Here is a 19982-nt window from a genome sequence, read left to right on the forward strand (position 1 = left end):
TGACTGGAACTTTAGGAGGAACTTTCAACTCCTGAACTTTTTGTGGAGTTAGGATCTGAGTCTGGGAAGACTGAGGGAATCTCAGCTAATTCAGAACACCAGGCCCAGCTGTGCTTCTGAGACAGCTGTGCTGTCTTGGATGAGAGGGAACCAGCACACTGCTGAGTGCAGAGGCAATGGGGCACACTGCTGGGTGCAGACATTTGCTGGAGGTTGGAGTTCTTGGTTTGGAGTTCCTGGCCAGAGGGAAGAGCTAAAGAGTAAAGAGGGAAGTGGTCAGAGGACTCCCCCCACCCCCACAGGATTAGAGGTGCTTACACTAATAACTCTTATTTTTTAAAAATGAACTTGCAAAGAAGAAAGAACCCCACCATAGAAACATACTATGGTAACAGGGAAGGCCGGTGTTCATCTTCAGAAAAGGTCACCGAAGTAAAAAAAAAAAAAAAAAAAAAAAAAAAAAAAAAAAAAAAAAAAAACTTCCACCTCAAAGAGTAATATAAAATGGTTCCCTGCCCAGAGGGAATTTATCAAAGAACTCAAAAAAGAATTTAGAAGTCAAGTGAGAGACACTGGGGAAAAACTAAAAAAACCAAAACAAATAAACAAACAAGCCAAAAACCATCCAAGAAAAACTAGAAGATTATGGAAAAAAGTTAAGAAAGATTGGGGCAGAGTTAAGGTAAAAATAGCAATTATGTCACACAAATGAGGTGCAGAAGAATAGGCACAGAAGCATTAGTGGGGGAGAAGACTTGTAGTTCTGAAAATATACTCATATAGGGAATGGGTTAAATAGACAACACTACATATATATTATGAAGGCTATAGCACCCTCCAAAATCTATAAAGAGATAAGAGGGTAAGAATACATGGACAGGGAAGCAAAGGGGAGGGAAGAAGACAAGGGAAGAATCAATGGATGGAGCGGGGCGTTAAGTAATAGCAAGGCAAGTTAGGGGCTGAATTAAAGCAAAGCGTCAACAGGGATAGGAAAGATGTCTGTGTCTATGTGTGGGGGTATTTGCGTGTGTGTGTATGTATATGTTTGTACATATCTAATATGTTTATATATAAATATATCCTTTCTTAACTATAGCCTGCTTGGGGGTGGGGAAGTTGAAAGGGGGAAAATAAAAACAAAGCAAAAAAAGGTCCACAGCAGGGAACAAAAGAACACTTTACAAGGAAGTAAAAAAAAAGATGGACACTCATGAATATAATTTTTTCTACTGATATATATATATATATACTGATGTTCTCTCTCTTTTTTTTCTTTTTCTGTTTCTTTAAATAAAATAAATTTGGGAAAAATATGCTTTAATCTGCATTCAAGCTTCATCAATTTTTTCTCTGGAGGTGGACAGCATCTTTCATGATGAGTCTTTTAGAATTGTCTCACCTTCAGTGAAATTTTGTACCTTCTTTTCCACTTGGCCAATTCTGTTTGTTAAGGCATTCTTTTCTTTGTTTTTGTTTTTTTGGATAAACAATTAGGGTCAAGTGACATAGTCACAGAGCTAGGAAGTCTAAGTTCCTGAGGTCAAATTTGAACTCAGGTCCTTCTCACTCCTGGCCTGGTACTCTATGCACTGTGCCATCTAACTACTCCAACATTCTTTTCTCAGCAAATTTTTGTGCCTCTTTTACCATTAGATCAATTCTAGTTTTTAGGATATTATTTTCTTTATTTTTTGTGCTTCTTTACTAACTTGTTAATTCTTCTGTTCATAATTTTCTTGCACCATTCTTATTTTTTCCTCAGTATTCCTCTAACACTTTTGAAACTCTTCTAAGAATTCTTGTTGTGCCTTGATCCAATGAGAATTTTTCTTTGAGGTCTTGTTTGTAGCTGCTTTCATATTTTTTGTCTTCTTCTGAGTTAATGTCTTGGTATTTGTTGCCACTTTGATAGTTTTTAATAATCATTTAAATTTTTTTGATGTTTGTTTATTTTCTGGCCTATTTCTTTACTTTCAACTTTAAGTCAAAGCTGGAGTGGAGGGAGGTACTCTCCTTAGCTTCAGGCTTTTTCATGCTGCTCTTTTCTGATCCAATTCTGGAGGTCAACAAGTTTTTTAGAATTTTTAAGTAGTATCATCTTGGAAGAGATGTGATCACTACTGTCTTGGTCTGTGATCTGATCTTTATTAAGGATGGTCCTTTGATGTCTTGCTTCACTCACCAAGTGTTCTTCTCTGTGAATCTGAGACCAGGGCTCCCTTGCTTGTTTGTTTTTGTTGTTGTCAGGTTTTTTTCTTTTTCCCAGCTATCAGAATTGAGCCTAGATAGTCTAGAAGTCCTCAGTCTTCCTGGAAAGAGTATCTTTGACAACTGAAAGAATGGTCAGTGGCAAGGTGGTGGAATTGAAAGTTATAGGACATGGTTTGATATTTTCTCTTTGCCATTTGGGAGTTATGTGACCTTGAGCAAGCATCCCTCAGTTTCTTCATCAGTAAAATGGTGAAGTTGAAAAGAATGATCTTTAAGTTATTTCCATTTCTGGTTCTCTGACCTAACTTTGGTCAGTATTGAAAGAGAGATTTTTTTTGGTAAAAATGAAATCTCAGAATCTTGAAATATTGAAATGAGGGACTTATTCATTTCATCCCAACATCATGCCATGCCATATAATGTAATTAACACTTTGTAGGATTAATTTAGGCCCGAAATTCACTTTCAATAAGCAGACTTAAAAAGATGAAATACAGACGTTAATTACTGCTCAGAAACTTAATTTAAACAAGATATAAGAAAAAGAGGAAACATAGCATAAAAGTAATATGCAATTAACAGAGACAGTGATTACCAAGACAATTTAAGAAACAGACAATAGACAACATACAACATACCTCTTCCCTATTTTGAGGAAGCTTCAACATCTGGACTCCAACAGCTGGGAGAGCTAGAGTCTCCACTAGGGCACAGGTATGTGTCCCTAACTGAGCTCTCTTCCTAACTGAGCTCTCAAAGTCCCTTTCCATTAAGGGTTTTTGGTAGGCTGAGAACAAAGAAGGAATTGTGCCAAATATTCCCATTTGATACATAAGCCTTGATATAGAACAGCCTTCCTCAGATACAGAATGTTTTATTGCAGGAGGTTCACTAAGAGAATATTTGTTTTTATTCCTTTAGGAGAACTCTTTGCTCCAGGAATTGGCCAGGTTCTGGGGCAATCATGGGCCTACCATTAAGGATGTTCATTAAGAACCAGAAAGATGGCCAGTCCTCCCACTGCCTCCTGAGCTTTATTAGATGGCAAGGAGTGTGTCCAAAGTTCTCAGCAAGTAACTTTACACAAAGGCATACCCAAGATTTACGGGCATTCCTCATTAGGATTCCCTACACTCCTATTTGCTGCCTACTATCTATATGGCACTATGGTAGGTGCCAAGGATAAGGACATAAAAACGAAAGTCCCTGACTGCAAGATATGTACATATATAACCAAAGCCACAGGCTGTGAGTTTACACAGCTTGGATTTTGTACTTTCAGAATTCTTGAGAGCTAGCTCTTTGGCATGGGCCCCTCCCCACGTTTGATTCTCACAGACATTTGAATTTAGCTCATTATTTGCCCTCCCTCCTGGGTATTCCATTCTTCAGCAAGCATCCAAGCACAATAGTATGATTCATGGGGAATGGGTATCTCACACAACAAAGGATATCGTTAAAATCCCACCTTCTACTGGAAGCATTTCCCAATCTCCCTTCATGCTTATTGCCTTCCCCCTAGTGAATAGCTTCAGCCCCCTCCTTTATACTGTAAGCTTTTCATGGATGGTGACTGTCCTTTGCCACTCTTTGTAACCCTAAGATTTAGCCTGGTGCCTGGCAGATAGTAGGTGCTTATTCAGTTCTTAGGTGCCTTGACTGGATTCAGGTACTTGTGTAACTGTGCTTACTGTGCTACTCTGAGATTTGAAAATCTGGAAAACAAGAAATTAGGGTTCCTAAAGAACTGGCCAATCTTCCTAAATCCATTCTGTCCAGTTTGCTCGTTCCAGGGACAACGGAGTCCATGTTCTATCTCCAGACCTTGGCGCTCCTTGAGTTTAGACCTCCCCTGATCCTTGAGTCTTGAGTTGCCTGCTGGGCTGATCCCTTGATGTGGAGGGGGCCATTCCTCCACTGCTGCTGCAGCTGCTCTCCTTCTCTCCACCTTCTTGAACCAATTTTCTCCCTTTTTTGCACATATTTGTGGCTTGGAATTTTTCTGGTCTCATCCAAGTTCTGGCTCAAGGACCTCCAGAAACTCTTCTTCCTCTAGGATCCAACCTCCTTTGCTCGGCTTTTAAACCGCATGATGAACTGACGCTAGCTGACCTTTCCAGCCTTAATGCAAACCACTCTCTTCCAGGTACCCCCTGGTCCTTCCAAAGTGGCTCAAACGTTCTGATGAACAGCATCTCTCTCTCCATCTCATTATCTTTATCCAGACTACCTCCTCTTCCTGGGAATCCCCTACTCATCTCCATCTCTTAGAACTTTTTGTTTCTTTTCAAAACTTGGCTCCTACATGAGCCTTTCCGGATTCCTTCCTCCTTTGTGCCTGGCACACAGTAGGTGCTTAATAAACGTTTGTTGAATTGAATTGTCTGTTTCACACTGTGCTGCTCAGTAGGGACTTCTTGAGAGTGGGGACTGCTTTTAATGTTGTAATTATAGCCCCAGACCTCTCACAGTGCCTGTTACATAGTAGAACCCGAATACATTTTGGTTAGATTGTATTAGACGGGCTATTCAAGATGGAGTTGTATTTGAGCTTAATCCTTCAACTTCTCCCTTGGGGCTTGGCCGAGCCCGCAGGCTGTGAGGTTCCCACTCAGTCTTCCCAGCTCAACTTTTTCATTCCCAGCTGGGTTAGGGTAAGGAAGTTAGGGGGCAAGAAGCGTGTGTCCATCTGGTCAACCCTTCTTCCTGAGTCCTTTTCAGATTAGGGGAAAGCATGGGAACTATTTTCTCCACCTTTCCGGCTCCCATTAGAGGATTGTAGCTTCGGGGCCAGAAGGAGCTTACCTCATGTCACAGAGAAGGAAACTGAGTTCAGAGGAAGGATTCCTTGTCACCTGGGTGGGGCGGGGCAAGAAAACCTGTGTCTGTGGATGAGCCCTCGGCCCGGACCTCATTCGCAGCAGAGGGCGACAGAGAGCAGCCCACGCTCTGCTCCGACCACGTGTGTCCCACGCACTTGCGAGGTCCCTCCTTTATGTGGGCGCTCCCGGGATGGTGTGTCCTACATGGCACCGGGACCATGTCCTTGTTGGCAGGACCGGCAGGACCTCGGGCTGGCTGGACACGGCAGTCAGAAGCCAGTTCTGAAGGGGGGCTCACCCACAGAGTTGCTGCCTGGGCCATTTTTTTTGGGGGGGCGGCGCATTCAAAATTTCGCATCCAGCACAGTCACAATCTACGTGCTCAGAAGACAGAAGGAACCGAATTGTCTCAATGATTGGGAGGTGGGTGTGGGGGAACACAGAAGCCAGTGTGAGCATGGACATCTTGGAAATCAACAGATGCTGCAAATCAAGGCCTGCTCCATTGGGGTTTTAAAAAATTGAATAGTTTTAAGAAAGTGATAGGGCAGCTAGGTGGTGTCATAATGGATACAGAAGTGGGTCTGCAGTCAAAAAGCCTCAGTTTCCTGAGTTCAAATCTCGGCTCAGACACTTCCTAGTTAGGCAAGTCACTTAACTCTCTTTGCCTCAGTTTCCTCATCTGTTAAATGAGCTGGAAAAAGAAATAGCAAGTCATTAAAATATCTCTGCCAAGAAAACTTCAAATGGGGTCAATGAGACACAACTGAAAAATGGCTAAACAACAAGAAAGTGATGGAGAAAAGTTAACAGACTGTGCTTAAAAGGGTGTCAAGTGTTATTTATTTACCATATTACTATTATGGAAGGCAGGAAAGATCCAGAAGATAGACAAAGTATGTACCAAAAAAATTGAAAATAATATTGAGCTTGGGGGGGGGGTAGGAAGGAGGAAACAGAGAATCTAGGATATAGTTAAAGGATTTAAGCAAGATTAATTAACACTTGGAAGAAATAAAAAGCAAGAAGAAAATGTAAACATTAAAAACACACAGGAAAAACAAAGCATGAATATTGAAATACTCAACAAAAAGACTGAGAGGAATGGGGGGGGTGACTGCTAGGAGGACTATAATAGGAAATTTGAAAAAAAATCAACAGGACCAACAACAGACTGTAAATTAAGACTTTAGACGACAGACAAGCTAAAAACAAAACAAGCTCAGAAAATGACTCGACAACTGAGAGAAATGGGAAACCTGCAGACGCAAGTGTCAGACCTATTTGAGACAGAAATGCTGCCACCCAAGGATCACTGACGGCCCAGGACATTTAGCCAAAGGAAAGCATAGGAACATTTTGTTCCATGAAACAATTCTGGAGACCTTTCTAGAAATTTAAAAAAAGATAGCTATCCACCTGGAATTGGGACAACAGGTCATCCTTCCTACTTGGCTTTGGTCATGGATCTCCTCAGGTGCCAGGCTCTGCGCTATTCCTGGTACACTCAGCCCAATGCCATCTGCAGAACTCTGATGCCATTGGACCTGGCCATCTTCCCTGACAGGGGCATTCACCTGGGGTGAGCATATGTCTTCCTGTTTCCTTCTTCCTATCCCCCGCCCCCATCATGTTATTATTTGCTATTTATTTGGCATGTACTTTGTCTATTTAGCCAAGTGTATTTTTTTAGTACCATTTCCATGTCTTCATGTATTGCAGCACATGAAAATAATCCCAATGTACAATTACAGATAAGATTTTTCTGAAGCCCCCACACCCAGGGGGCTATGCTGCAACTCCCACTCAAAACTCATGGAGCGTCTTGGGGGTCAATTGCCTTTTTGCCATTCAGGATTCTAGAGGGAACCAGGAAGGACTGAGAAGGACTCCCAATGGCTGCGTTTTCCATTGATTATTAGTCTTTTGGTACTAATTAGCTTGACAAAGCTAATTAAAATTATTTACTAAGGTATGATAGGAAGAATCATGTTCCCACAAAGTCTGGGACTCATTTTCCCACAAGTATATACAGAAGTTGGGGAGATGAGCCTGAAACTTAGAGAATGGGGTAACTGCCAGCTCTTGGTTATTGGGAGTCATTTTCTGCCTTTATGAAGCCCGCAGGAACTTTCCCTTTGCTTGATGACTCTTATTTGGGCTCCAGGTGTCAGTGAGTCTGCAGAGTCCAGAGGGTGCTTTTTCTTGGTCTTTCTGAGCCATATTTGAGGGACTTCAAATGATTACAAGTTTACGGTTAGGAAAGGAAAAGATAAAATAGGAGTCATTATTCACAGCTGAAGTTTACCTGGTGAAAAACATCCCCCTCAAAACAGGAGACTGAAAGGGCCCAGGAAATGCTTCCCACCATAATCCTTTCATCTCTTTGCCAAGTGAAATGATGGGTTATGGCAGCCAAGGACAGCTGTTTAGAATACAGATTCATTGGTAAACTGGTATGGATGAAGAGGGTGGAAAATTATAAATGCTGGCCTCATAAAATGTTGGGGACCAGGAGAGGGAAAACAAATTTTCAAAAGGCTTGGAAAATGACCCAGCCAAGCCAAATGACCCATTGCCAATGGCATTGGGGAGGAAAGTGGGAAATATTTGTAAATAAAAGATGAGGAATCCCACAATCACAAGACATTCCAGATTCTGGTATTTCTATCAGGTAAGAGGCTCTATTTGCTTGAGTTACACAATCAATTGAGTTACCCACTCAATGGGTCATTGTTGCTGTTCAGTCATTTTTTTTCCGTAGTGTCCAATTTTTCATGGTCCTTTTTCAGGTTTTCTTGGCAAAAATGCTGGGTGATTTGCCAATTTCTTTTTCAGCTCATTTTATAGATGAGAAACTGAGGTAAACTGAGGTGTCCAGAGTCACACAGCTCCGAAATGTCTGAGGCCACATAAACTGGGAAGTGAGTCTTTTGATTCCAAGCCCAATGCTTTGTACACTACAGCGCCGCCTAGTAGCAAAAAGTTACTTGTGAAAAATTCCCAGGCTATTCTGCTGAACCAATCAAAGGGATACAATAGCAGTAAGCATACTTATGAAAGCATACAATGTAAGTCTTGTGGCTGGGTGGGAGAAAAGAGGTAATGCCTTGGAGGACTTGGATAAAGCAAGGGGTCAGTTTGGAATCCGGCGTTCCAACACCTCAGTAGGAGGAGGCTGGTTCCAGACAAGCTCTCCAGTGGGAATAAATTCTTTGGGGATAGCAAAGAAAGGGAGGCAAGAGCTTTTCTCTCCATCTTTCCCTTAATTGAAAAATGAACTTCCTTTGTGGACATCTAAAGGTCAAAGGATGTGAAATCCCGACAGACATGGGTAGTAATGTCCCCAAATGAGCAGGGGCAGCTGACAGCAGCATGAGTAGTAGAGGACAGCCAGACAGAAGAAAGGCAGTTCAAAGCCTCTGAAAGGACTCCAGACCTTGAAAACCTGAAAGATAGTGAAAAACACCAAAAGAGCATTCGATGAACTTAGCAAAGGGAGAAAAGGAATTCTACAAACCACAAACTGAGGATTACCGCTTCACCACAGGTCCCCAGGGGCCCACTCTCCCAAGGGATCGCAAATGTACAAGGCAAAAGAGCATGACGGACAGGGGGAAGATGCCTTTGCAACAATTATTCTTAGAATATACCACATTAATAAGAGCCGATGTAAAAAAATTAATGAACCTCAGCCAGCTAATCAATATCAACAGGTTTATTAGTAAATTCAATAAACCGTTATTTAATGAATAAATTCGTTAAATATGCTATCCTGCTGTCCTGGTGACTTCTTGTTGGGACTTACCAATTGATCCATATCTGCACATGTGATTTGCTGGCACCTCATCGAGGCATTCAAATCCTGATATCTATAGAACTGCCATAATACAGCAATGATTTCTCTACCTACGTCCACAGACTATCTTTTGATGTCTTGTTTCTCCTATCAGTCAGTTATTGGGACTATTATATAACCCGTTTCTTGCCTCTTATCTCCTGTCCTAGAATGATTTCATATGAGTATCCGATAGCAAATTGTTAACCCTTCCATGGAGGTGAAAGGGAAATAAAGGAAGAAAAGAAGTTGCAGCTCAAAACTGGAAGCAGTAAATGGCAAGGCTGCTTCTACAAATAACTGAGGAAAAATAAAACGTTATTTGAAAAATAGCTCCAATGAATACTCTCCTCATTGCCAGGGACTTGGTCAGTACCAGGGGTCTGTAAGGACTAAAGAAAGCAAGTTCCAGGTCTCTGCTATGACAGAGATTTAGAAATGCTAGCTAGCTATAGCAACCGGACAAGGAAAAGCAAGAGAGGGAGGAAGAAAGGCAATGATGGTTGAGCTGCCTCCCAACAACCTTCATTCCCGGATTCCCCAGACTCAGGGTTCCCTAATGGTCCTGGGATCTGGGTCATTAGTAAGGATGTTGAGACAGGAGCTGGGGATGGGAGCTGGGAGTGGAGGAGGAGTCTTGCTGAGGCGGAGTAACTTTTCCTCACAGTGGAATGGGAAAGGATGAAGTGAGCCTCAGATCTTACATTGGCAGCAAACGGGGGCACAGCAGCTGGACTGGCAGCAGCAGGGCTTACAGCAGCTGGACTGGCAGCAGCAGAGCTTGCAGCAGCTGGACTGGCAGCAGCAGGGCTTGCAGCAGCTGGACTGGCAGCAGCAGGGCTTGCAGCAGCTGGACTGGCAGCAGCAGGGCTTGCAGCAGCTGGACTGGCAGCTAGTACTAGTATTGTACTTAGTAAAGCTAGTACTTTTATTGAAATTTATTGAATTTTATTTAAGGAGCCCACTATCTTTTGCCAGGCACATGCCTGCTGGCACCTGCTCCCAGATCTCTAGGAAGCTTCTACTTCTTCCCTGGGCTCTCACCATCTCCTTGTCAGCTGGGGCTGCTCTCGGGGAGTCTGGAGACTTCTGCCCTAAGCTTCCAGAATGTGTGAATGTGAGTGTGAGTGTGTGAATGTGTGAGTGAGTGTGAGTATGTGTGTGTGAGTGTGTCTGTGAGTGTGTGAAAATGTGTGTGAGTGAGGTTCTTGTGACCAGGTCCCTGTGACTAGGGCCAAACAAGCCCATTTGCCAATCCAGATGCCTGGTGCTTCCAGGTGAGTCATGTACACTATGGCCTGCTCTCTAAAAACCAAAGGCTGACCCTGTGGCAGTCAGGGGGCCAGGGGGCCTGCTCCTGCTTCTGCAGGGGGTCTGCAGAGGGGCTGTGGGCACATGCCCAGGACTGCTCCCGGGGCTGCACCACAGTATAAAAGCTGGGAGCAGAGAGGGGCTTCCACAACCCACTGACTCCTCTCTCTTGAGACCTTCCTCCCCTGTGGACACCAATCTCTTCCAATCTCTCAACATCATGAGCTGCTGTGGCTGTTCAGGAGGCTGTGGCTCCAGCTGTGGAGGCTGTGGCTCTAGCTGTGGGGGCTGTGGCTCCAGCTGCTGTGTGCCCGTCTGCTGCTGCAAACCTGTGTGCTGCTGTGTGCCAGCCTGCTCCTGCTCTAGCTGTGGTGGAGGCTGCAAGGGAGGCTGTGGCTCCAGCTGTGGAGGCTGCAAGGGAGGCTGTGGCTCCAGCTGTGGGGGCTGCAAGGGAGGTTGTGGCTCCAGCTGTGGAGGCTGCAAGGGAGGCTGTGGCTCCAGCTGTGGAGGCTGCAAGGGAGGCTGTGGCTCCAGCTGTGGAGGCTGCAAGGGAGGCTGTGGTTCCAGCTGTGGGGGCTGTTGTCAGTCCAGCTGCTGCAAGCCCTGCTGCTGCCAATCTAGCTGCTGCAAGCCTGTCTGCTGCTGTGTGCCTGCTTGTTCCTGCTCCAGCTGTGGCGGAGGCTGTGGGGGTTGTTGCCAATCCAGCTGCTGCAAGCCCTGCTGCTGCCAGTCCAGCTGCTGCAAGCCCTGCTGCTGCCAGTCCAGCTGCTGCAAGCCCTGCTGCTGCCAGTCCAGCTGCTGCAAGCCCTGCTGCTGCCAGTCCAGCTGCTGTAAGCCCTGCTGCTGCCAGTCCAGCTGCTGTGCCCCCGTTTGCTGCCAATGTAAGATCTGAGGCTCACTTCATCCTTTCCCATTCCACTGTGAGGAAAAGTTACTCCGCCTCAGCAAGACTCCTCCTCCACTCCCAGCTCCCATCCCCAGCTCCTGTCTCAACATCCTTACTAATGACCCAGATCCCAGGACCATTAGGGAACCCTGAGTCTGGGGTTTCCTGATCTCGTTATTTAGTCAAGAGTTAACTGGGTCACAGGAGCACCTCCTATCCTCATCCCCCACCATCCTTCACACACTCTGTTAAAAGGACATCACCCTGCCAAGAACACTCGGCAAAGGGCTGCCCAGCACACCATGCAGATGCCCAGAGGAACCTCTAGGTCATCTCCAAGGATCATCTGCCCTGCCTCCAGATGTGGGGCCAGTGTTGGGGATTGCTGAGCTGCCTCCCAATAGTCTTCATTCCCAAACTCCCCAACTCTCTCCTTCTGAAGAGTCTCTTTGCTTATCTTGGGCTCCTTTGGCTGTCCCTAGAAATCCAGGCAATCAATTTGTTTCAATAAAAGCTACTCATAACTCTGAAAATGTCTTGCTTTCTTTCACAAATCTCTTGGGATGATCTACCACCAGGGCCCTGATCACTTAGTTAGCCCTTTTCACAGGCAGGTGCATCAGGGGCTCTTGGGCTCTGGGTCTGCCACATTCAGATATCAGCATATATTGACCTAGAACTGGTCCCTTTGCCACATTCCTCTTGCCTTTGATCAACACTGAGTGACTTTTCCAGGGGATGAGCTCAATTTCAAGAGCTCAAGCTTTTAGAGCCCATCTGGGCACACAGCACTTGGTTTTGAAGGAGTTGGGCCTCCATTTCCCAAGGGAAACTCTCAATGTGTAGGGCTTAAAGAGCTGCTCTGATATCTGCTACCTTCCCTTGTCCAGTCAGCCTGAGCTTTAGAAGGATGCATGTAGAGGAATGGCCTCCCCATTCTCCAGCTGACTCCAAATGCTTTTGCATTCCCTGAACAGACTCAGCCCCTGGCCAACCACAAAGGAGCCATGCTCCCTCCACCTTGAAGCAGTGCACTTGAGTATTAGCACCTCAGGGAGACCACAGCTTTCTACTGATTTCTGCTGAACTAGATCTGCTTACCTCCATTCGGGTGTTGGCTCTCCATGTGTTGGGGAACAGTCTGACTGAGACTCTCTTCCAGGTGACTAATTGTGCTGCCCTCCTTGGTGTTGTCAGAATACAGACCTACCTACCATGTTTGGAGGAAATGCACATATTGTGTTAGACAAGAAAAGGACACACAGAGACACAGAAACTGAGAGAGAGACTGACCCAGAGGGACACAGAGAGACAGAAAGTTAGTTTGGGAGTTTGCATTTCACCAAATTCTTTCATCAAGAAGATGATTGTTATTGTATTGATAACAAAACCTGGGAGGGATAGGACAGGTAGAGAAAACTAAACTTTTGTGAACCTTCAGGAAAAAAACATCAAAAATCAAGTGGAAATAAAATGGAAACCAAAAGAAGCAGCCATTCTTTCATAAATATGCAGTGGCCCCTGTTTGCAGAATGCAAAAACTGTTCCTTGAAAATTTTGTCCATGATTTGGAAAGATAGACAATCTTTTTGCATCAACTATCAGTTGGGAAGAGAAGCCCCACTGAGAATATATGGTCATACAGAGGAGAATGGCCTTGGATAAGAGATCGCACCTTCATTTGCACCTAAAATCTGATATCTCCAATCAATGCTAGAGCTGGCTGATCTATGGATCGGGAAATTACTGACCACCCAACAGGATCCAGGGAGCATGCTGAAATATGTAAGAGGAGCATTTAGATTAAGTGACATTCAAAGGGATTTGCCCAAACAAAACCAAATCAACACTAATTGGAACAAAACACACAAGTGGAGGTAGGGCTGGGCTTCTTTGTATTACCTCAAATAACTCTGCTTCAGCTATTTCTCCAGTAGAGAGAGAACTGGGTCAAAGGGATGAGAATCCTAGTCATTCCCCAGTTGACCAATGGTCAAATGATAGGAAGAAGCTGTTTTGAGACAAAGAAATCAAAGGAAGTTCTAATCTTACACCAAAATGCTCTGTCAATGTGGATCAAAGAACTGCAAGTCAAACACTTCAGAGCTCCTACCTCAGACCTATCAGATTGGTCCTTGGGAAGAAAAAAGGAAAACAATAGCTTCTGAAGGACCCCTGGGAAAACTGGGACATGGATACTTGTTGAATGAAGCTGCGAATTGATACACACATTTAGGAAAGACATTTAAAACTATGCCCAATAGCCCTTTTTGTAGTGGCGGGAAAGTGGAAACTGAATGGATGCTCATCAATTGGAGAATGGTTGAATAAGTGATCGAATATGAATGCTATGTAATACAATTGTTCTGTAAGAAAGGACCAGCAGGATGATTTCAGAGAGGCCTGGAGAAACTTATAGGAACCGATGCTGAGTGAAGTGAGCAGAACCAGGAGATCATTATACATGGCAACAACAATTCTGATGGACTTGGCTCTTCTCAACAATGAGATGATTCAAACCAGTTCCAATTGTTTAGTAATGAAGAGAGTCAGCTACAACCAGAGAGAGGACTATTGGAAATGAGTATGGACTACAACATAGCATTTCCACGCTTTCTGTTGTTGTTTACTTGCATTTTGGTTTTCCTTCTCAGGTTTTTTTTCTTTCTAAATCCAAATTTTCTTGTACAGCAAAATAACTGTGTAAATATGTATACATATGTTGGATTTAACATACACTATAACATATTTAACAAGTATTGGACTACGTGCCAGCTAGGGGATGGGGTAAGAGGAAAGAGGGGAAAAGTCGGAACAGAAAAGTCAATGTTGAAAAATTACCCTTGCATATGTTTTGTAAAAAACAAAACAAAACAAAAACACACAAAAAAATCTAGAATGATGATAAAAATTTAAATTAACTAACAACTATGCCCAAATGCCTATGGAACTCAGAATACATTTTGAGGTTGTAGAACCATTATTTGTTCTGTATTCCAAAGAGACTTCAGAAAGAACCTCTCAGTACCCAATGTTTGTAGGAGCTCTTTGTGGAGAGGCTCAGAATGAGGAATGAAGGGAATGGACCTCATTGGGGACCAGCTCAACAAGCTGTGCCATTCTATTAGGGGGAACTCTCACTGTGCTCTGAGAACATAACCAGCAGGATGATTTCAGAACAACCTGGAAACATGGACAACAACTGATGCAGACACAGGCCCAGAACCAGAGAACATTTTCAACAGTAAAGCGGAACTGTGGGTTAAACAACTGGAAATGACTTCCCTGATCTCAGCAACCCAATGATTTTAGAGAACCCCAAAGGACTCATGAGGTAGCAGAGTCATCAGAGAAAGAAATCTAGGTATCTAAGTAACGAACAAGCATATGATTGGAACTTCCCTCCCTCCCTTCCTCCTTCCCTTTATCCCTCTCTCCCTCCCTCCTTCCTTCTTTCCCTCTCTCCCTCACCCCTCCCTCCCTTCCTTCCTCCCTTCCTTCCTTCTTCCCTTCCTTTCTTTCTTCCTTCCTTCCTTCCTTCCTTCCTTCCTTCCTTCCTTCCTTCCTTCCTTCCTTCCTTCTTCCTTCCTTCCTTCCTTTCTCTTCTTTATGCTTCTTTCTTTTTTCTCGCCTTCTTTCTCTAATTCATCCACTTTGCTTCTTTCTCTTTCTCTTTCTTTCTTTTCTTTCTTGTTCAAGGACTTTTCCCACACAATTATGAATATTCAAATTATATATGCTTATGCTACAGCAAACTCTGTTTCTTTTCTGCGAGGTCAGAGAGAAATAATGACAGAAGATACTTGGGAACTCAAAACTTCAAGCAGGAAATGTCAGGCATGGTTTTACATGTAATTGAAGGAAAACCAACATCATTTTATGAATAGCCACAGTGAATACCATCCCTTGCTAGCCCCCTGGTTAGGAACAGGGGGCTCCATGACCCAAAGTGGGTGAGTTTCTAGTCTTCAGGGCCCTGTCCAATTTTTAAAAATTTGATGTTAAAAGTCCTTTCCCTCCCTGCAGATTTTTCCTAACATCAAGGTCTGAGTGAGCTTTCTCTGCCTTACCCCGACCTCCATGAGTGCCAGGAGTCATGGACACAATGCTCCCCATCTTTGCTCCTGATTCCACAAGAGGTGCAGCCCCCTCGCCCGTGATCCCAGATCCCTCACCAGTTTCCCCCTCCTGCTGTTCTCTTTTGTAGGAAAGGGGGCAACCCAGGATCCATCTCTGCACAGGAAGGCAGAAATGAGTCCCAAGTCTCATGGATGGACTCCCAGGAATCTGCCTCCCCTGGCCTTGGTCCCCTCAGGATCCTGCTCCCAAGCCCAGCTCCTTCATTTCTGCTGGGTCAGGCACTCTTTGCTCAGCTGGCCATTTGGGCCAGGCCTTCTTCTCCCTCCCTCCCTTCTCTAGGCATCCATTCCCTGATCCCCTCTCACCTGACACAGCACAGGATCATGGTCCCTGGAGCCCACCTGTGGTCTTGCCCCCTTCATCCTTGGGTCATGGCTCCTTTGCCTTGTCTGCAGCAGCTTTCTCAGCCCTGCCTTGGGCCCGACTCCTCCCTCAGCCTGTTGCCTTAGGCATGGCCATGGGGCTCAGGAGCCCACCATCTTCTGCCAGGCACGTGCCTGCTGGCACCTGCTCCCAGATCTCCAGGAAGCTCCTGCTTTTGCCCTGGGCTCTCGCCATCTCCTTGTCAGCTGGGGCTGATGTCGGGGAGCCTGGAGACTCCTGCTCTGAGCTCCCAGAGGGTGTGAATGTGTGAGTGAGTGTGAGAGTGTGTGTGTGTATTGTGTGAAAATGTGTATGAGTGAGGTCCCTGGGACCAGGGCCAAACAAGCCCATTTGCCAATCCAGGCGCCTGGTGCTTCCAGGTGAGTCATGGCCACAAGGCCTGCTCCCAAACAAACCAAAGCCTGACCCAGAGGCAGCCAGTGTCCAACAACAGCCCAGAGAGCCAGGGGGCCTGCTCTTGCTTCTGCAGGGGGTCTGCCAGAGGGGCTGTGGGCACGTGCCCAGGCCTGTCCCCGGGGCTGCACCACAGTATAAAAGCTGGGAGCTGAGAGGGGCTTCCACAACCCACTGACTCCTCTCTCTCTTGAGATCTTCCTCCCCTGTGGACACCAATCTCTTCCAATCTCTCAGCATCATGAGCTGCTGTGGCTGTTCAGGAGGCTGTGGCTCCAGCTGTGGGGGCTGTGGCTCTAGCTGTGGGGGCTGTGGTTCCAGCTGCTGTGTGCCCGTCTGCTGCTGCAAACCTGTGTGCTGCTGTGTGCCAGCCTGCTCCTGCTCTAGCTGTGGTGGAGGCTGCAAGGGAGGCTGTGGCTCCAGCTGTGGAGGCTGCAAGGGAGGCTGTGGCTCTAGCTGTGGAGGCTGCAAGGGAGGCTGTGGCTCCAGCTGTGGAGGCTGCAAGGGAGGCTGTGGCTCCAGCTGTGGAGGCTGCAAGGGAGGCTGTGGCTCCAGCTGTGGAGGCTACAAGGGAGGCTGTGGCTCCAGCTGTGGAGGCTGCAAGGGAGGCTGTGGCTCCAGCTGTGGGGGCTGCAAAGGAGGCTGTGGCTCCAGCTGTGGGGGCTGCTGTCAGTCCAGCTGCTGCAAACCTTGCTGCTGCCAATCCAGCTGCTGCAAGCCTGTCTGCTGCTGTGTGCCTGCTTGCTCCTGCTCCAGCTGTGGTGGAGGCTGTGGGGGTTGTTGCCAGTCCAGCTGCTGTAAGCCCTGCTGCTGCCAGTCCAGCTGCTGCAAGCCCTGCTGCTGCCAGTCCAGCTGCTGCAAGCCCTGCTGCTGCCAGTCCAGCTGCTGCAAGCCCTGCTGCTGCCAGTCCAGCTGCTGTAAGCCTTGCTGCTGCCAGTCCAGCTGCTGTGCCCCCGTTTGCTGCCAGTGTAAGATCTGAGGCTCACCTCCTCCACTTCCAGCTCCCACCCACACAGCTCCTGTCTCAGTTTCCTTGATGATGACCCAGGACCCAGGACCATCTGGGAACCCCGAGTCTGGGATTTCCTGATTTCCTTACTTAGCCTTACAACAGCCCTGTCCAAGGAGCCCTCCCTATCCCCTTCCCCCATCCTCCTCAGGCTGAAAACCTCCCCCGCCAAGTGGACATCACCCTGCCAAGAACACCCAGCAAAGGGTTGCCCAGCACACCATGTAGACCCCCAGAGGAATCTCTGGGTCATTTCCAAGGATCATCTGCCCTGCTCCCAGATGTGGGGCCATCGCTTGAGATTGCTGAGCTGCCTCCCAACGGCCTTCATTCCTGGACTCCCCAACTCTCTCCTCCAAAGGGTCTCTTTGCTTATCTTGCCTACCTTGGGCTGTTCCTGGAAACCCAGACAATCATTTTGTTTCAATAAAAACTACCCTTAACCCTGAAAATGTCTTACTTTCCTTCACAAATCTCTTGGGGGTGATCTGCCGCTTGAGCTCTGAGCACTTAGTCAGCCTTTTTCACAGGCAGGTACATTCTGGGATCTTGGGCTCTGGGTCTGGCCCATTGGGAGATTGGGGGACACTGGCCCAGAACTGGTCCCTTTGCCACATTCCTCTTGGTCACTACTGAGTGATTCTCTGTGGGGAAGGGTGGGGCTGATCTCAATTCCAAGAGTTTAAGCTTTTAGAGATCATTCTTGGCACACAGCACTTGGCTGTCCAGGGAAACTCTCAATGTGTAGGGGTTAAGGGGCTTCCCCGCTGTCTCCTGCCTGCCCTTGTCCAATCAGCCCAGGCTTCAGAAGGATGCATGTAGAGGAATGGCCTTCCCAGTCTCCAGCTGATTCCAAATGCTCTTGCTTTTTCTGAGCAGAGGCAGCCCCTGGCCAAACACACGGGAGCCATGTTCCCTTCATCTTGAAGCAGTGTACTTGAGTATGAGCACCTCAGGGAGACCCCAGCTTTCTACTGATCTCTACTGAACTGGATCTGCTTACATCTATTCCGATGTTGGTGCTGCATGTGTTGGGGAATGGTCTGACTGAGACTCTCTTCCAGGGCACCAATTGTGCTGCCCTCCTTTCTGTTTTCCGAAAATAGAAAACAAACAAAAAACCTTACCATATTGGGGGAAAATGCACATATTGTGTGTTAGACAAGAAAAGGACACACACAGAGATATAGAAACCGAGAGACAGAAATTGATCCAGAGGGACAGAAAGAGAGAAAGAGTTAATTGGGTGTTTGTATTTCACCAAATTATTTCATCAAGAAGATGATTGTTATGGTGGTGATAACAAAACCTGGGAGGAATAAGATCGACTGAGAAAAGTATTGACAATCTCAGGAAGCAACCATCATAAATTAAGCGGAAATAAAATGCCAATCAAAACGAGCAGCCATTCTTTTATAAATATGCAGTGACCTCTTTGCAGAATGCAAAAGCGGTTCCCTGGACAGTTTGCCCATGATCTAGAAAGATAGAAAAACTCTTTGCATCAACTATCCATTGGGAACAGAAGTCCTACCAAAAATATATTGTCATATAGAGGACAATGGTCTTGGGTAAGAGATCCCACCTGCTTCTGCAGTTTGGTAGCACCTGCAAAAGGGGAGGAAAGAAAACTCTTTCCTGGAATGTTTTCAACAGTACTCACCTCATTGAGTACAGCACCATTGGTAAAGGGGAAAGCCTGGAAAACTTCCCCATCAGCTGTGGGCCTGTGCCTTTGACATGGTGCTATGCCTGGGAGAAAGGCTAGCTAGATATAGCAATCAGAAAAAGGAAAGGAAGGGAGGGAAGAAGAAAGGAAAGGGGAGGCAAAGTCACCTCTCGAGAGAAGGTCATGGCTTCTCTAGCCCAGGGCCTAGGATTCTTCCAGTCATGAATGGGGCCAAGTCACACCTTCAATAGACCAGCCAGTCAAAAAGAAAATCTTCCAGTCTGCTAAGGTTGACAGGGTGTCAATGTGCATCACAGAGTGCTAAATGTCCAAACAATCTCTTCATCCTTAGGATGATGTAGAGGGCTAGGTCAGAGGAAGAGACTTGGGACATGGGACACTATCTCATGATCCTACCTCAGGCCCATCTGATTGGTCATAAGGAAGAAAAAGGGTCTGGAGGACCCTTGCAAAAACTGGGACATGAATACCCATTGAGTGAAGGTGTAAATTGATCCAGTCATTTTGTAAAGACATTTAAAATTGTACCCAAAGGGCCAGGAAACTTAGAATATAATTTGAGGTAGCAGAACCATGATTTGGATTATATCCCTAAGAGATTTCAGAAAGAACCTCTCTGTACCCGATGTTTGTAGAAGCTCTTTGTGGAATGGCTCAGAATGAGCCATGAAAGTTATGCAACCCATTGGGGACTGGCTCAACAAGCTGCGCAATTCGATTAAAAAGAACTCTCAGTGTGCTCTGAGACATAATCAGCAGGACGATTTCAGAACCACTTGGAAACATGTACAACAACAGGCCTAGAACCAGAGAACCTTTTCAACCGTAACAGTAGAACTGTGTGTTGAACAACTGGAAATGATTTCCCTAATCTCAGCAACGCAATGATTTTAAAGAATCCCCAAGGATGGGGGTAGGACCTTGTCCCACAAACCTCAGACTAGTTACCAGATTTAACCTCTGAACTAATTTTGGACTTGCAGAACCCACAAATATTGGGATTGCTACAAATTACCAGCAGAAGATAATTTTGAAAGGTCTGCTTCAATTGTGTGGGGAGGGAGATGGGCCAAGTGCAAGGCTGAGCACAGACACCAGTGTAGGCAGCACACAGATTGGGGCAGTGTGGGCTGAAAAGGTAAAATATACATTGAAAGAATTGACCAAACACCTCCTGAAAGAGTCCCCCAAATTAAAACTCCAAGGAATATTGTGGCTAAATTTCAGAACTGTCAGACTAAGGAAAATTTTTTTAAGCAGCCAGAAAAAACAATTCAAATACAGAGGAATCACAA

At 45.8% G+C, this 19982-nt stretch overlaps 2 protein-coding genes across 5 annotated transcripts; both read left to right on the forward strand.

The window, feature by feature from the left end:
• The first annotated feature begins 10402 nt into the window (after window positions 1-10402).
• On the forward strand, window positions 10403-11604 carry LOC127541943 (keratin-associated protein 5-5-like). Of its 2 annotated transcripts, XM_051967302.1 has the most exons (3): window positions 10403-10553; window positions 10695-10808; window positions 10866-11604. In XM_051967302.1, the coding sequence occupies exons 1-3, from the start codon at window positions 10406-10408 to the stop codon at window positions 11075-11077; spliced, it is 474 nt and encodes a 157-aa protein (XP_051823262.1). In that variant the 5' UTR covers window positions 10403-10405; the 3' UTR covers window positions 11078-11604. The 2 variants fall into 2 exon arrangements, with proteins under 2 accessions (XP_051823262.1, XP_051823261.1); XM_051967301.1 differs by having other exon boundaries at window positions 10403-11604.
• Window positions 11605-16229: 4625 nt separating this feature from the next.
• LOC127541940 (keratin-associated protein 5-5-like) lies at window positions 16230-17449 on the forward strand. 3 transcript variants are annotated; one of them, XM_051967296.1, is made up of 3 exons: window positions 16230-16377; window positions 16585-16698; window positions 16756-17449. In XM_051967296.1, exons 1-3 carry the CDS (start codon window positions 16230-16232, stop codon window positions 16965-16967), a joined length of 474 nt encoding a protein of 157 aa, XP_051823256.1. In that variant the 3' UTR covers window positions 16968-17449. The 3 variants fall into 3 exon arrangements, with proteins under 3 accessions (XP_051823256.1, XP_051823257.1, XP_051823255.1); XM_051967297.1 differs by lacking the exon at window positions 16585-16698 and having other exon boundaries at window positions 16230-16515; window positions 16825-17449; XM_051967295.1 differs by having other exon boundaries at window positions 16230-17449.
• The last annotated feature ends 2533 nt before the right edge of the window (window positions 17450-19982 follow it).

The sequence above is a fragment of the Antechinus flavipes genome, chromosome 6, assembly GCF_016432865.1.
Source record: "Antechinus flavipes isolate AdamAnt ecotype Samford, QLD, Australia chromosome 6, AdamAnt_v2, whole genome shotgun sequence".
Lineage (NCBI taxonomy): Eukaryota > Metazoa > Chordata > Mammalia > Dasyuromorphia > Dasyuridae > Antechinus > Antechinus flavipes.

Bases quoted from the DNA above. Each gene is read 5' to 3' on its own strand.
- LOC127541943 (XM_051967301.1), top strand. From the start codon at position 10,406: ATGAGCTGCTGTGGCTGTTCAGGAGGCTGTGGCTCCAGCTGTGGAGGC.
- LOC127541940 (XM_051967295.1), top strand. From the start codon at position 16,230: ATGAGCTGCTGTGGCTGTTCAGGAGGCTGTGGCTCCAGCTGTGGGGGC.